The sequence below is a fragment of the Micropterus dolomieu genome, linkage group LG20 (assembly GCF_021292245.1).
Source record: "Micropterus dolomieu isolate WLL.071019.BEF.003 ecotype Adirondacks linkage group LG20, ASM2129224v1, whole genome shotgun sequence".
Taxonomy (NCBI): Eukaryota; Metazoa; Chordata; class Actinopteri; order Centrarchiformes; family Centrarchidae; genus Micropterus; species Micropterus dolomieu.
Genome location: NC_060169.1, coordinates 35839338 through 35857739, shown reverse-complemented (window position 1 = coordinate 35857739; position 18402 = coordinate 35839338). Strand labels below are relative to the sequence as shown.

The 18402-nt window shown below is 40.4% G+C and overlaps 1 protein-coding gene across 1 annotated transcript in view; it reads right to left on the bottom strand.

Moving 5' to 3' along the window:
- adamtsl3 (ADAMTS-like 3) overlaps positions 1-18402 on the bottom strand; it is a 170772-nt gene that overhangs the window by 25947 nt on the left and 126423 nt on the right. The window contains exons 4-6 of the mRNA XM_046033243.1: positions 17304-17431; positions 13708-13753; positions 9336-9572 (exon numbers count right to left, since the gene is read on the bottom strand). Coding sequence (XP_045889199.1) covers positions 9336-9572; positions 13708-13753; positions 17304-17431 — 411 coding nt within the window. The remainder of the gene's footprint in view (positions 1-9335; positions 9573-13707; positions 13754-17303; positions 17432-18402) is intronic.

The window sequence follows — 18402 nt, the reverse complement described above, 5'->3', positions numbered from 1 at the left end:
ACTGGTTGTGTCCCTGATTATTTTAAAACGGCTTGCGTGAACCCACTTTTAAAGAAACCTGGTTTAGATCCCTCCCTCCCACATAATTTTAGACCAATTTCAAAACTGCCTTTTATTGCAAAGATTCTAGAAAGAATTGTGTCCAAACAGCTGCTCACTGTGCTGGAAAATAACAAAATATTTGAAAAGTTTCAGTCTGGTTTCAGGAAGTACCACAGCACTGAGACTGCCCTGCTTAAAGTCACCAATGACCTTTTAATGTCTGCTGATGAAGGCATGTGCTCAGTCCTGGTACTCCTGGATCTTAGCGCTGCTTTTGACACCATTGATCACAACATCATGTTAGACAGACTGAGGCACTGGGTGGGGATCTCTGGTACGGCCCTAGAATGGTTTTCATCCTACCTGTCAAATAGGAAGTTCTGTGTGTCTGTAAACAACTATGTCTCCTCGTTCTGTCCATATGGTGTGCCTCAGGGGTCGGTCTTAGGACCCATTTTGTTTTCCTTGTATCTGCTTCCCCTTGGACATATTATCCATAAACATGGCATTTCTTTTCATATTTATGCTGATGATACACAAATATACTTGCCCGTCAGATCCACAGACCCTGGAATGCTGAGTTCACTTAACAACTGCCTTTGTGAAGTTAAAAATTTGATGTCAAATAATTTCCTCCAACTGAACAGACAAAACAGAAATCCTGGTCTGGTCTATAATCTGTGTCTGCCCGTCTGTCTGGTCTGTAATCTGTGTCTGTCCGTTCGTCTGGTCTGTAATCTGTGTCTGTCCGTCGGTCTGGTATGTAATCTGTCTGTCCGTCGGTCTGGTCTGTAATCTGTGTCTGTCTGTCTGGTCCGTCCGTCCGTCCATCTGTCCCTCTGTCTAGTTTGAAACGTGTTCTTGTGCAGATTGTTGAAAGCCGAATCACTCTGTCCTTTGTTCTCCTCACAGAGTTAGCCTGTTGCAAACTAGCTTTGTTTCCCTTGTTACTTTGAAAGCTAACGTTAGCTGGCAGACTTAGCCAGGGGCGCTATTTTAGCTTGGTTGCAGGGACCTGAGACAGGCTCAGGCCCAATCCCAATGTCCCCCCTAAGCCCTAAGTCCTGAACCCTCACAGACTTTACTGACGTCACTTGGAAAGTGATTGAGTTTAAGGGCTCAAAATGCTGTGAACAGGAACGGGACAGCCTTGACGATGCTGAAACAGGTTGCACACTTTTTATTTTATGTTTTTACCTGGTTTTAAGTCCTGCAGGCTCTCGCCCTACAGAGTGGAGCAGAGGTAAATGTCAATATAGATTTGCCAATAATCAATACACTATTGTTGGTCAAACAGCATCATTATGCACAAACTAAAATAAATAGTTGAATAAACTAAGTGTGTAATGAGGTGATTGCATTCCTCTGACTTAAGTTAAGAAAACTTTCAAAAATTCATCAGTGTAGGTGTTGATGCTTGTTTGTTTACGGTTTTCTTCTTCTCTTATAATGCGGATTTGCCGTGATATTTCTCTCGCTTCCGGGCTTCCCCTGGTAACCCCCGTGTTTCACGTCATACCGCTATGAACTGTGGGCAATTCCCTCAGCCAAAAAGGGTCTATAAAGGGCTCAAAATGTCCGCGAGAGAGCCCTCGCGCACTTGACGATTTGACAGTGGGACAGCCCTAAGCCCTCACGGACTTTCCGGGAACGTGCCTCAAAGTCTGTGAGTCTGTAAGGGTGGACATTGGTATTGGGCCTCAGTCTGTCTGCTTCGAGCACTACAGCTACAGCAATCCTAGTCCTGCTGGCCATTATTGACCAGTACCAAGGCGCACCCTTGTGGCTACAAAATAAAAAGGCTAATGAAGACAGCACTATTTTGACACAGCCTTCTGAAAGAAACAATAATGATGATCATATCAATTGTTGGCTGTGTTGTTACCATCAGAATGTCTCACAGTGGTATATATCAAAACTGGAATACCAGCACATCTCTAACCAGGATGCTCCCAAACACTTCTGTTAATGTTCAAAACTGTGTGTTAGTATTACCTTTAATAAGCTAATTGTTTGAATCAGATTTTAAAAGCCAAAAAATAACAGAATAGATGTCATACTACCGCGAGCCAAGTTGGATCTGGATGACTAACAATGGTGGCTTACTGTATAGTAAACCACACTCCAAGTGAAGCACTCTGATAATGCCCACTGCTCTCAGAAAAAAACCCCAGGCACACATTGCTTTTACTCATTCAAAATGAAAGAGCACCGACAGTGTTTGTGCCTACTGTGGATTAGCAGCAGTCAGCACTCATGGCCAGAGTAACATAAGAGCAAAGTGATACTCCCCTCTGTAGTGACACGTAAAAACAGTGCAAAGTTCTTATGAATAGAACACTCTACTACTCTTCAGCTCTTTTTTGTTAACATATAAACTTGTGTATAATGTTGCAGAGCCATTAACCTACAGACATTGATAAACACATTAGTCCTCCCACAGGAAGTTACACAATAAATGAAGAAGAGATGGGATAGGCCAGGATTGAGTACACAGGGTCAGGGAATGGGGAGTGAAATGTTTTATATATAGAATGTGTTACATCTTTTTCTAGGTATTTTTGACTTGTTATGGCAGGAAAAGCCCAGGTTAAAAGAATGCCATTAATTATGGCTCAGTTCCATTAAAGTATCCCAGGATGTCATAGCAGTGAGCCATTACGAACAAGACCTTAGAACCATAGATATATACATGTAGAGACCACTTCCTGCTTGTAAGACAGTTTGTGCTGCTTTTACGTGATACAGTGAAAGAAATGCCAAAACCAAGGAACAGGGAGAAACATTTAACAGTTGATAAGTTATTTTACAATATTTTACGGTTACAAAAGTGCTGAATGTATCACAAAAAGTAATCCTTCTTTTAAACTAAAATAAAGTTGTGACTGATACTAAGTAAAGCTAACTTATGTCAAGTGAAGAAAAATAGTTCATCTTAATTATTATATCATAGAACTATTATTGTTACTATCTACAAAACATTAGGTATTTTGGTGTGGCAAAGTATGCTGTATCATATCATCAAGTTATGATAATTGACACGCATCAATGCAATGACAGCATAGACCATTTTTGTATCTATATCTATGCATGGAACTTGCAAGGGAAGACTCCAGGGTCACAATTCTCCTGTATTTCTCCTGATTTATGACAAATGTTCACACCTTTTTGTCATTTTCATAACCTGTTTCTGTCAAAAAACGGTTTCCAATGAGCTATTTAGATTGAGCTATTTTTGACAATGACCATATTAGGGGCTCAGTATACTAAAATCACAGTTAACATGAATTACAGATGCACATTGCTAACCAAGCTAGCTAGCGCCATCGTCTTGTCCAAATATCTTCGTGTTCATTTTTTTCTTTTACATTTTTTATTCATTTAGCTGACGCTTTTATCCAAAGCGACTTACAATTGCTATACATGTCAGAGGTCGCACGCCTCTGGAGCAACTAGGAGTTACTAGGGGTCTTGCTCAGGGACACAATGGTGGATGTCTCACAGTGGGAATTGAACCCAGGTCTCCCACACCAAAGGCAAGCATCTTATCTATGTGCCATTACCCCATGTTCAGGGCCTGGTTGCAAAAAATCAAGATGGATAAGGTCAAAATGACAAACTCTAGGCTTCAAAATAGTAGTCCACAAACCAACGGGTGATGTCACGGTGACTACATCCACTTCTGTTATTCTGTTTATGGTCTCAGCAAAACCAAATTTAAATTGTGTGAACTGAATGTGAAAGTATACATAGAGTTGAATTTTCACTGTGGATAAGATACCGGTATAGGGTTACTGAAAAAATACTACATTCACTTTCAAGTTTATTGTAATTCAATTCCAAACTAATGCATTCAAATTCAAAGTATGACATTCAGATTCAGTTTGTCAACACAATTATTCAACTTGAGCAATTCAAATTCAAATCTAAATTATTCAAATTCAATTTCTAGTGACACATACCTCTGCCCATACAAATATTGCACAAAGATTGTGGCTCTTTTGATAGCAGTCCTGTCATGTCTGAAAGAAGGCATAACTAACATTTACATAGCAGACACTTGTGTCTGAATGATAAAAAGACTTCACTTTAACGGACAATGATGATAACATATGACACCAGCAATGTTATACCACGTCTGAAAAAGGGTATTGATGTCTTTTGCCTTGCCTTTTCGCGCCACCATTCAGAATTGATGGCCTTTAGACATTGTTGGATGACAAATTGTTTGGCCTAGTTTGTTTTAAGCACACTGAGACCTTTACTAGATGTACAGTATTGTAAAAGTGGAGGAGGATTGTATTTAATGGGTACAGTTTCTTTTTATCATTTATAATTTAGATTTACATTTTCATAAACAAATGAAGACGCTGCACATGGTACAACAACAGCAAAGAATAACTACAAGATCCGCAACAGTAACAACACAAACAACAACAACAATAACGAGACACAAAAATGAATGAATGTAGGAGAGAAGAAAGGGGACACAGTGTTCATATTCAATTGGGGTGCACACATGTCAGTCCCTGTGAAAGATTAGATAATACTGTAGAAAAGACAGTTAGATGGCAAGATAGGATAGATTCTGTTGGCAGACATACTGTGAGCTCTGATTATACAGCAAAGAAGTATCTGTGGTCTTGTGAGTTTAGCAAGAATGTTATAGTATCCCAGAGCCTGTATCCTGGTCTAGGTCCCTGAGGACGGAGGTGGCCTTTTCCTTGCTTAAAACATAGACAGTAGACAATGAGCGGGCTTCTTATCTACTGGCCGCCAATGGTACTGCCCGGAGTTGAAACTCTGTCTGATGTATTTTTAAGCTGTGTTGAATTGTGACCCAGTATCAATGTTCCTTTGAGTGCAGCTAATGCAAGTAATGAACTGTCCGTCAGCATTTGCCAAAACATATGTGTGTTCAAACAAAAGGGTTTATGTGAGAATCAGATCAACGTCAAGCGAAAACAGGGGTCAAAACCGACCCGGAATTTTATCCTGTTGAAGCGGTAAGCGAACATTACTTCATTCACGTGAAATATATTGTGATTTTGTGTTTTAGTTGGCTCAAGTTAGTTAACGTTAGTTTGCCTGCTAACGTCAACCAGATGCTAGATACTGGACATAAGAAAAAACTGATGACATCAGCTAATTCATCTAAACTCATGGGTAAAACATGGTAAATTCCACGTCACCGACCAAACTGGGCCTGCTTGCTCACTAACATTATCTGTTGCAAAATACTATAGTTGTAAGGCTTGCCGCATTACTTCTCCAGCTTACTCGATCCATATGACCCATGCAAGAAAGGATGTCACAGTTTAAAGCCATGCTAAAATAAACACTGGTAAACTGTAATGATATAGTAAGGTAAACTCAAATGATATATGAAATGATAAATACAGAAGACTGTCTTCCAGGATAATTCTAAAAAGAAATTCTTCTTAGACGACAATGGATTAGTTCAACATCAAGCTGATAAAAATATTACTGTTACATTGCAGTGGGAGTTTACCTGAGTTTCCAGCATCTTGTGTGATGCAGTCTCTTGTATGTCAGTCTCTGTTTTGGTTGATTCCAAGTGCTCGCTCATTAATAAGAGAACATGGTTGCACCACTAGAGGCCATTGAAAACTACACATGGCCACTTTAGCATAATCAAACTGAAAGATCGAGGCATCGGTAGGCAACTTTGCGAGGTAAAATTACTGTTTTTGTCAGAGGAGTCTGGTGGCTTTGAAGAGAGCATAGATGGTTATAACGACCTCAGTTCACCATCAGACAGAGCTGCATGTACACTGTTCTTTATACAATTACTATATAGCTAGCTAAACAGCATGATAACATTAAAGCAAATAAAACTAATATTACCAGTAGACTATTCAATGTACCAAATTAAAAAGATCCTCAAGGTCAGTTATTGTTCTTTTGGTAAAATAATGGTATCTGGTCACACAATTGGTAGGTGTGTTTAAAGTCAGTAAACAACTGACCAAAACAAATGGACAGCCACTATGTCAGAGAAATCACAGACTATTACTTTAAATGTGAATGTTCAAATGGTCACAGTAGTCGTCAAATGCATTAATGTCTATGCTATAATTATACCTTTGTTGGTTGCCATTTTGGTGGCCATTTTTCTGTAACTAGCTACGTAGCTTGCTTGCTATATAGAATGATGGTAATCCAATTCTAAATACTGCTTAAGCAAATCAGATTGGTCAGTTGTTTCTTCAACTGGTGTAAGACCTAACTGAATCACTGAACAAATCTGGAATAATGTTCTTGCAACACTATTTCCACATCTGGAGAGAAACACATGACACACTGTTGATTAAGGGTTATGTACTACTGTACAAATGTCAATGGGATTTTAAATGAGGTGTGCTTACTTCTAGAACACAACCCGGAAGTTGTGGTTTCACTTCTGCTCTCTATGATGTGCATTGCTAGGGTCATATGACAGAACAGTATCAGTAGGCTTCCTTTCTGTAGCCTTCTTTTTTAAGTCTAAAGACAACAAATGTCATTTCAAATAAACATTTCAAACATCATTTTAATATTAATTTAACAACCATTATAATATAAAAAATAACCAAACATAGCCAATGGTTATTTATGGGAATGACTAGGGGTGTGAGGAGGTCTTGTGCCAGACGTCTGAAGGGGATACTACCATATCAGCAAAGCAATATCGTAATGAACAGTAGAGTATAGGGCAGGTAGAAAATATGAATAAAATATGAATTCTCATTAAATTATGACGTCTCATAATATTACGACTTTTTTCTCGACATGTCAGAGAATACAGGTATTTGGGATAGATTTTGAATGTGCAGAAAATTTTGAACATGTGCAGAAAACCTGCTGGAACACAGGAGGCTGTTGCACCAGCGATACGCAAGTTCTACCTTAAGTTAGGGTGCAAAGTCCACACTAAACAATACGTTCAAACTAGTTAGTTTGAGACTTAAGCTGTGTTGCTGTTTGGTTGCACCACCGAGACGTAAGGTCCATCTTCGCTACGATGGCTTTAAGTTCATACTAATCACAACAGTGTCGCAGAAAATGACGTTTACACATCCCATGGCCAATCAGTGAACAGCACTATTCTTAACAGAGTTTATTACGGTTTTGTCATCTGTTTGTCTCTCTCTCTCTCTTTCAACGTTTGCAATACTGAAGAGGCTAAAGGCTAAAAAAAAATAAATAAATAAACAACAACAACTAATTATGATTAGGTGATAACTATGAAACCAATCACACACTCCGCATCAGACATAATTAAACGGTTGAAAAACAGACAAAAATCGTGTAGGCCTATAGAAAACATGTGACACAACGTAAAGGAGGTGCTGAAAAGTTAAGGGAGAAAAACTAGTTTGCTAGAAAAACTAGAGTTTGCTGGAGGCAGGTTCAACTAAGTGCCTCAATATTACAGACTTTTCTTCTGTGCTGCTGTTATTACAATCTACCTGAAGACAGCAGTGAGGGCGCCTGCAGCAGGGTGGGGAGAAACTTGTTACAAGTAACGCAAATTTGCAAAAATAAATAAATAAAAATAAGTCATTGCCTTTTCATGTTCCTTTATTATTTATATTTTTACCCTTTCATCCAATATTTTCTTTGGGCTAGTAATCTACTCTTAATTTCGCTACATTTTCAATTCATACCTATATCAGTCTGTGATCCTGGCTGTGTGCGCTGGGTTACGCAGAAGAGCCCGGTATAATTTGCTCCTCCTGATCCCAGTCACCCCACCTTTCAAAACGATGCGCCATGACAACCACTTGACTATTTTATGGAGGACTTTGCACCTATTAAGGACTAGGTGTAAGATTTAAGTTGTAACTTATGTCTACGTTGGACGTATTTCAGCTGGTGCAACCCTTAAACCGTTAGTAGGACGTAAACCCCGACTTAAGTTACGTTCAAACTAGGCTAAGGTGCCACATTTAAAGATGTTACTTGTGTGATTCAGCAGGAATTTTATTAAATGACAAAAGTTGATCTACTGGTGAATAGATATTTCTATATTATATTATATTTTTATATTCTAAATTGTCACTTACAACATAAATTGATGCAGAAATTAAGTGTTTAATGCTCTTTAAAAAAAAATTGTCATCTCATCTCCTTTAAATAAGAAGTTTTATTTTCACACTCCAAATTATGACACTGTAAGTGGTCAGGAAAGGAGGTGAAGACACACCCCTGTCTACATCAGTGGAGCTGAGGTAGAACAGATGAATAGTTTTAGGTTCCTGGGAATCAGCACCACAGAAATCTGCCAGTAAAGAAACCCAGAAACCGGTATTTCAGAAAACAACATTCCCATGGCAATTTTTTGTTAACTTTTAAAGAGGAGCAATAGGAAGCATCATGGAAACATTACAAACTGACATGGGTTGTGCTAGACCCAAGGCAAGAGGACTGTGCGGCAGGTGATAAAAAAAAACCCATTGGTACTCATCTACCACATTGGTGATGTGCCTGCGCAGAGCCCAAAGGATACTAAAAGTCAGTAACCGCCCCAGCCACGGCCTGCTCACCGTGCTGCCGTTTGGCAAACAATACAGAAGTATGCGCTGTTGTGCCACCAGACTTACGAACAGCTTCTTCCTTCAGGGTGTGAGCCTCCTTATTTCATCCTTAGCATTCCATCATGAAAAATAGTTTTGTATTTTTATGACTTATTTATCACCACATACTGTATATCATTTTTGTTTTGTATAAATCTTTTCTTGGGTGGTGCAGTGGTTAGCACTATGGCCTCACAGCAAGAAGGTCATGGGTTTAAACCCTGGTCGTCCCGGCCTTTCTGTGTGGAGTTTGCATGTTGTCCCTGTGTCTGCGTGGGTTCACTCCGGGTGGTCCGGCTTCCTCCCACCGTCCAAACACACTAGTTTGATTGGTGACCCTAAATTGTCCTTAGGTATGAGTGTGACTGGTTGTTTGTCTATGTATGGCTCTGCGATGGATTGGCGACCTTTTCGGGGTGTACCCCGCCTCTAGTAAACATCTAGTAAAACTAAGCTGCAAAGAACACATTTTACATGTGCCCAAGCACACAATATCCAATTTATCAAAATTATGATAAATATGAGCTGTGCTTTACAGGCCATACCTGAACGTCTGCCCAGGAAACAGTTAATGTCACAGAACTGTCTAAATGTTTGTTTGATGTAATTTCCTGCCATTGTACCATTTTCACTTAAAAGGATAATGAGGCAGATGGTGGAGGTGTCTAATCATATCAGAGGTGGATGACACTGATTTATAACACAATCCCTTACCTGACAAAGTCCACTGATACACATGTCAAAGGCATCCGCCCTGCATCGTGTCCCATCCAGCACCTTGGGGGCCAGTTCAACAGTGAGACTTCTCCCTTTAGCCTGGCATCGCAGTGCACAGGGTGCTAAGGGGTCATAAGGTGCTGGGACCCACTCATAGGTAACACCCTGGTACTTGATGTCGTTGTGAGCTGAACACTGCTGGGCCCGGAAATCACCTGACTCTGCTGGGCATTCCTGAGGAGAGGAACAACAAGGACAAGGTCGAAGGTGGGATTGCAACACCATAATAATTCATAATAATTCAGTTCATTGTCACTTTAATAAATTGACATTCAAAGGATGCAAGCCCTTGAACCCCTAACTGCTCGGGGCGCCGCACTAAGTGGCAGCCCCCTCACTCTGACATCTCTCTGTGTGTTGCTGTGGGTCCTGTTTGTGCATGTTATTAAATTAATAATGTATATCTTCTTCTTAAGTGTTCCTTACATGTTGGGTGTCTTGGTGGTAGGGGGTATTCTGAGTGCCAAGAGTTCACACAGTTCTTCTATTGTTCGAGACTCAAAGTCAAACTCAAAGTCAGGACATTGATCGTTATGCAGCCTCTCAGGGATGCCATAATGGACGAGGATGTGGACCCATAAGCACTTAGCTACTGTTCGAGCTTGCTGTTTCTTGGTAAGGATTTTTTCTGTATGCAGTAGCTACAATTTTTGATTTGCGTTTAACATCGACATTTAGGACCAATAGAATCGTGTTCTGACAAGTTCTAAAGTATGCTCCACACCCCTGTGGCAAATGTCATCATGCATTCTGTTTAAGACTGAGGGTCGCAGCTATTCTGGTAGCACAAGTTGGTAAGACATTCATGCACCCTCTTGTCATTTTCGGTACAGTATGAAATCTAATATTTCCAAATGGTTCCGATCCCTTAACATTAGGCAGAGTTCAGGGAAATCCTTCCACACAGATGGTGGAGGTTGTTGTCGTCTGGACAGTCCATCTGCATGCTGGTTTTGCATTCCTGCTCTATATTGTAGTTGATAGTTGAATGTTGACAAAGCAGCTAGCCACCTTTAGCTTGTAGCATCAGGCTTCGCAGAGGTAAGATATGCAGTCAATAACAGCAAGAAAAGGACTAATGAGCTGGGTATCTGTGATAAGCCATGGCTTGCATAAGCAAGGTATAATGACAGGTCTCTGTCATTGCTGTTCCTGGTATAGGGCAGTGCCTAACCCCACCGTGCTCACGTCTGTATGTAAGATATAGGGTGACTTGGGGTCAGCAAAACCAAGAACTGGAGTGGTTGTCAACTTGTCACTAACAGGTTTAAATGCTACTTGACATTTCATTGTCCAGCCATCACATCCGTTAGATTGTTGTATTTCTCTATGTTCACTTCGGATTTACTGTGCTTCCACAGTGGCAGGTACCCAGCAGTGACTGCATTGAGGGGTTTCACAGTCTTCGAGTAGTCCCTTATAAAATGACAGTAATAACTGCAGAATCCCAAGAAGGTTCTTAGCTCCTTCAAGTTGTTTACTTTGCCCGGTGGGCCGACGCACCTTTGGGGCCGGTGTAACCGACCGGCCCATAGAGCATGGGCAGTGGTCCATTGTGTGATTTTCTATACTGACACTGGGCCGACCCAGTCACATCTCTTAGTAGCCCCCACCCCCTCTGCTCTCTGTTCCTTGCGTTACGCACCTCCCAACAAATCATGTGCGACGGGGTGTCACAGGGTTTTGGTGTCTTTTTTAGGCCTACATGGATCACTCCATGCAGGCTTTGGTCGGCTTCACTGTCCGATCTCTGGCTTACCCCCTTGGTCCAGCTGCAAACTGGAGTTCAGGGGGCGTGGCTTGAGTGAGGGAATGAGGGGCGAGGTGTGAGCATGTGGGTCGCTGTAGGTCAAAGTTCACCAGACAAGAAGGCTGGATTTGAAGAAGAAGAAGATGATAACATAAAGTAATGGCATAGCAGAAGCAACAGGTCAATCACAGCTCAGTGCAGCAAATGTTGAACACATGATGTTATTGGACAAGTAATAATTAATGTAAATAAAAGTTATGCAGCTGAATAGTCTTATTAATGTCTATGTTTAAAAAAAAAGATCCATGCCCACATTTTTTATCTGATTTTATTGTATTGTGGTACTTTATTCTGTTTTATTCATTTTATATGCAACATTTGTGTACATCCTAATAAGCAGATGAATCAATCATGCTGGTTGTATTATTGTGTTCTATTTGTGCCTGCTTACTGCGACAACATGCAATAGGATTGTTAATTGTTGATACTGCTAGCCTTTAAAATGACGCTACCACCAGTGTGGAAACATAAAGCATACCAAGATCGGAGTTTAATTTTAAAAATATTTCCAGACCTTTGCTACAAAGTCTTTATGTTAATTCTGAGACTCTCTGCTATAGTGTATTTGTAATATTGTGTTGTTAGTAAAGTATTTTTTTTAAAATCATGGCCACGGTCAACTACAATGTTCACACATACAGAACTTTTATCTTGTCAGTGTGCCCACAGTCAAGGTCATTCAGAGCGAACACATCAGGTACACTTCAGTTTTTCAGTTATCCGCTCTTTCCATTCATTGGGTATTGGAGAGTTTTCAAAGTCAAAGTCATTCATAGATTTATGATAAGGTTTAGTTGGAGTGTCTGAGTTACTAGTGGTGAACATTTTGAGTACCATACACTTCAGCTATCACACTTTTGGTTGATACCTGAAGGTGATTTCATGGTCTGATTCATGGATCGCTAGGCCATTTGTAACCATTATGCAACCTGGTAGGGAGGAGAATTTTGGTGATTCAACCACTACCCACTTTCCGGCATTTAGTGTTCTGCAATTGACTGATCCTTCCACAGCTTTGGTCCGACCGGGGCCAATGGTCTTACAACCCCGAGGCTGGAGTCAACGTTCTGTCTCTTTTAAGGACAACTCTGTACTCATAGAGTAATGACTGGAAGTTCTGAGTAGTGGGCGCTTGAGTACTGCTCATAAAGGATGTCTAGAGTGTTGGCGCCTAAGTGTGTAAGTGGTTCTGCTCATAGAATTAGTATGTAATTGTTGTCACTTGTGAACCTGTATCTAACAAACAATTACAGTCTTTCTCTGCTATAGCCACTTGTGCGGTTTTAACTCCAATGAAAAAAAAGTTCCTTATCAGATGTTAAGGGGCTATTTTCCCCTTCCCATTCCAATTGTTTCTCTCTTAGTTTCCTTTTCGAGGCTACAAGAGAGGGGTTGGGTTCAGCTTCACATTGGGGCTTTATGGGCCCATCCTCAACACAGTACCAGGGTTTTGGTTTGTTAATGTGTGTTATTGTTTACATTATGGTTGGTGGGCTTTTTGTGGTTTAGCACTCTCAGCTGAGGATTTGGTAGTGGCAAAAGCTGGGACTGCAAATCAGCTTGTCTTTTTAGAATCATTGTGTCCTTGTGGTGATGTGTCGCATTTTTCTACGCATTAAACATAGGCACCTTAGAAGAGTGAGGACGTCTTCTGCTTTGGAGTTATGTGTATCCCTTTTCAGAGCAAATCGGCAAAAGGAGTTCTGCAAAGGTAGGTGGGCTGTGTTTTGTTGCTCTAGCTTCTGCTCAGTTATCAGGGTGTTGTCCCTGCAGCCTCTGCAAAATAGTTTCAGAAGCTGGCTGCCCAGATCAGTTGCATTTACACCGCCTCTTTTGAGGGTGGTGTTCAGCACCACTTGCAGTTGTTGAAGATAGGCTGAGGATTTCTCTCCATAGTTTTGCAATGTGTTAAGAAATCTGGCTTAGCGGTTGTCTTTGTCTTCAACTGTGTCTAAATCTAGAATGTCCAAGCACCCATTGCAGATGAATAAGGTGTCAGGTGCTTGACTATGTTAAAGGCAGGTGACAAAAGGCTCTCAAGTATTTATTGCTATTTGTGTAAATCTGATGTGCATCTCTCCTTAAGAAATCTGCATTGGAACACCATGTGTAATAGTCCACTGTTTGGATGGGGACTGTGTCCTGAGAAGGGTCAGAGTTTCAATGAATTATGCAGTTTTGGTTTTCACTGAGCTGATGACTCACCTGTTCTATGGCCTCCGAAGCGTGTTCATGGACATAACCAAAGTATGTTTATTGTCTTTCTCTTGTTTCTCTGAATGCTGTTGATCAACAGTATCACTGATGGGAGAGAGCTCTCAGGAAATCTGTAAAGTCCTTGTCACTCTGCTTTGCAATCTCCTTCAACTCTGTGAGATAAATTTGTGTGGCTGATTGGCTACGGACGTGTATATGTTTGCTAAGGCCTTGAACCTTGAACATGCCCCAGCCTAATTCAGACTGGGGCATTTTACAATGAGTTGTAAAAATCAGACTTACCATGTTGCTGCAGGTTCTGTAGCGGATGTTTTTGCCATCACAGCTTCTGCAAAACAAAGTACAAACAAAGCTCAGCACTATTGCAAACCAACAGGTGACTCTGTGAAACTGTGTGAAACCCCTGCAAAAAGTAATTAACCAAAAACTTACACAGTAAATGCCACTGATGAAATACACTTTTCTCGTCTACAGTTGCCAAACTTTTGTATGCCTGACAGATTATTTTTATAATTAGACAGCTGTAGTAGGGGGCAGCAGCTCAGTCCATGAGGCCATGGGTTAGGAACTAGAGGATGGCAAGTTCAAGTCCAACACGGACCAGCCAGCACAGAGTGTGGACTGGTAGCTGAGGAGGTGCCTTTTCACCTCTTGGGCACTCAAGGGGGTGCCTGACAGCCCCCTCGCTCTGACAACTCTCCATACATCAATGCATATGTATAGGTCCTGTTTGTGCATGTGTATAAAATATCAACAGAGTGAAACGATTTAACTTGGATTGGACCCTTTAAGATGGAGAGCTGGTCCAGTACCTCCTGAACAGGGTAACTCGGGATCTAACACGATATCGTTCTCCGTAGCTGGCGTCTTCTTGCCAAATCAGCCACCACCCTTTTCTGTCTACTTGACTACTGCCACATAGATTGTTCAGTTGCAAACTTAGTTAGGCCAATGATGTCCTTATTTGGCCATTCAGTTCCCCTTCCTGACCCTTCTCTCCAGTGACTCATTGTCATTAGGCTGTTATATTCAGCTCAGCATTGCACACCGATTTCAACATGTCTCAACATGATTCTCTCCTATTCTTATTCTTCATACAGTCTTTATCTATACTGTTAAAAATCATTGTTTACTTCAATTCATTTCATGGCTAATAATAATCATTCATTAGATAATTTAACACATCACTTTCTATACTTTCATACAATCATTTTAATTACCACAATCATTTCTACTCATTTGTGTTCATATACAACAATTATAAAATGGTAAAACAGAAATAAACTATATTGCATGGAGCAGTGCTGAAGATTAATTTAAATAATATAATTATAATATGCAATAATATCCCAATATTGCACATTGTGATTATATTATTTAAAGTCTTATCATTAAGCTTTTTATATTGTTTTCCACTCTGCAGTGCTCCTACTTTGTACTGCAACTGCTGCAGGTGTCAGCGTGACATGTCAGTTTTTTAAGTAAAGTTTTAAATAAATTGTTAAAACCCTGTGTAGGCTTTTTCATTACGGGGCATTGAGTGTAGACCAATGAGGAAAAATATATTTAACATTTTAACATAAAGCTGCAACATAAAATGTGAAGAAAAAACAAGGGGTCAGAATAATTTCTGAATGAATTGTATGTGCACAGTAGAAAAGTTTTTACTTTTAGCGCCCAAAGTGAAATTGCAGCAGTAGCATGGATAAGTTGTAGTCAAACAATGGAGACAAATGTGTTGCCAGGAGGCCATAGAATGATGCCACAGGGCAGAGTCTTCCTTAACATGCAACGCTGCACAACAACTAGCAGAGCAGAGCCAGGCTGACAGTGAGAGCAGAGAGCCTGATTGTGGCTTTTAAATACAGCACAGATCGGAAACCCACACACTTGATGCATTTATCAGTGTCATGAAGACAGTGTTATCAGATTCAGACTTTCTAGAGTACAATGTAATCCTAACCGATAATAATGGCCAAAACTAGGAAACTATTCCAAACTAAGTTGTAATGAACTGGAATTATTCTTTATAGTGATGTGTGTTCCTATCACTTTGATCCAGACTGAAGTATCTCTGCAAGTTTTGGATGGATTGCTATGGACTATTGTAGAGGATGCACCAACAATGCATGGTCCCAGGTTAATTATCTGTTGGTAATTTTAATTTTGTCATTTGTTGATATTATACATTAGAGGACCACATTCTCCAAATAAAGTGCAATGACACCATAGCAATGAGGTGTTTGTTGGTCCTAGTAGATCTGGGGGCCCCTGGGGGAGTTTCCCCACTATTTCAGCTATTACAAATGTCAGTATAATATTTCTATGTACATATTCTTTTTATTTATTTGTGTTTTCTGTAAAACACAAAACAGAATTTCCTTTCTCTCTTTGTCCGTTTCTGGGTATTCTTTCCTTTATTTATTTTCTCTTCCAAATAAGTCTGCCTAGCCTAGAGGTTTGTTTGCAACCTGTCTGTCTGCATCTTCCACAGACTCTAGTGGGAATCTCATAGGCACCTCATTGATTACTGAGCTTGTACCTGATGATCTCAACCCTTAAAAAGTAGGCAGTAACGACATGCAGCTAATTAACATTACTTTGTTACTAATTTAGCTAACGTTACATAACAGCCAAAAAACGTGCTGTACAGGGGAGATGTCAGCTTCACTTTTACAGCAATTGGGGAAGCTACAGACCTACAACCACAAAGGTATGTCTTTGTGATGCTTTAACATTTAATCGGAATAATAAAAATTGTGTTTGCAGTTTATTGTGTAACCGGGCATGACATTTACGTGTTTATAGGCAATAATTGAAGCCTGTTGTTGCTGATGGATTATGTGTTTGGCAGGCCTATGTCTAATATTCTTGTTTATATTTGGAAAATGGACTGGATCCTAAAATAACATGACTTACTGCTGAGTTATATATAAAATAAAGACATGATCTCTTTTGGAATTATCCTTGTTATTCTACATTATTCAACTTGCTGTGTACCGACCAATCCAGTCCTTTTACCTGTTGAAATACTAGTGCAAATAATAGTGCAGTATTCTTCTTGCCAGAAAGTGATTGCAGCTTCTACTTATTGACTGAATTAAAGATTCTGCCTCAAAATGACCTCATTTCATTCAGAAGTTATATTTGACAGAATCCAACTCAATTTGCACTTTTTACCTCTTAAAATACCTTTAAATGACCAAAACAAGACATAACATGCTGTATTCCACTTGCCAGAAAGTGACTGCAGCCTCTGCTTACTGACTGAAAGGGAGTCTCTGCCTCAAAATAACTTGATTTCATTCAGAAGAGATATATTTGACAGATTATAAAACCGAAATTGTCCCTCTTTTATTTCATGTAGAATAACATTAGATTTTTTTAATGACATATTGACCACCAAAACAAAAATGTCCCCGGTTTTCATTTCAGAAATCTGGTCACCTTACTGTTATGTGCACACCACAGAGTGTCTGGGTGCTTCACTTTTTGCCTTCCACCTTTTGTGTTCCGTCAACATTACGTTATCAATTAACTTTAAGATAATCAATTTTTGACATCTGTTAATCGATTCAAAATCTTCCACGTCTGCATCGCGATGCATCTCAGAAACGATTTTTTCTCCCACCCCTACTCTAAACACAATGTCTCTTAAAGGCAGAATCTACTGGTGAAGTGAGTGAACAGCGAACTAAAGTTCTGACCAGTTGACTGTTGCAGTCATTCAACTCATAACCCCAACAACAAGTAGCAGTTCTATAGAGGTATCACATACTGTATATTTCTTTGCTTTTTTAAATATCAGATTTCTACCACAGGGCATTTCCATATATTATATATTATTAAAAATGTGTTGGATGTTAAATAAAGCTTACCCTCCGTTGAGACAGCGTCGTAGGGAGTAAGAGGCTCCTCCCCCGCAAGTTCGAGAGCAGTCGCTCCAGGGGCCCCAGGCGTCCCAACCCATGTCACTTTCTTCATCTGAGCGGGTCATCCTGGACGCCTACAGAAGGACAAACACCAACACAAAGGTGAATTACTTCAATCAGGTAAGGTATTATTGTACTCTCACTCACTCTCAAGCATGTTCTTACCAGCTTATATGAACTCTGACATGTCGCACATCATTTCAAGAGAATAACTCCAAAGAATATTGGAGGTGGCAAATGGGCAGAGGATAAGACACATGCCTTTGTTTTGGGAGATCAAGGTTTGAATCCCACTGTGACACATCCATCAATGTGTCCCTGAGCAAGAAACTTAACACACTTATGGCAGTTGCTTCAATGCATTTATGGGTGTGGTCCTGGTCAAGACAATCTCCTGAACTCCAAACTGAATGTCAGAATGGGAAAGAAAGGTGATTTAAGCAATTTTGAGCGTGGCATGGTTGTTGGTGCCAGACGGGCCGGTCTGAGTATTTCACAATCTGCTCAGTTACTGGGATTTTCACGCACAACCATTTCTAGGGTTTACAAAGAACGGTGTGATAAGGGAAAAACATCCAGTATGCGGCAGTCCTGTGGGCGAAAATGCCTCGTTGATGCTAGAGGTCAGAGGAGAATGGGCCGACTGATTCAAGCTGATAGAAGAGCAACTTTGACTGAAATAACCACTCGTTACAACCGAGGTATGCAGCAAAGCATTTGTGAAGCCACAACACGCACAACCTTGAGGCGGATGGGCTACAACAGCAGAAGACCCCACCGGGTAACACTCATCTCCACTACAAATAGGAAAAAGAGGCTACAATTTGCAAGAGCTCACCAAAATTGGACAGTTGAAGACTGGAAAAATGTTGCCTGGTCTGATGATTTCTGTTGAGACATTCAGATGGTAGAGTCAGAATTTGGCGTAAACAGAATGAGAACATGGATCCATCATGCCTTGTTACCACTGTGCAGGCTGGTGGTGGTGGTGTAATGGTGTGGGGGATGTTTTCTTGGCACACTTTAGGCCCCTTAGTGCCAATTG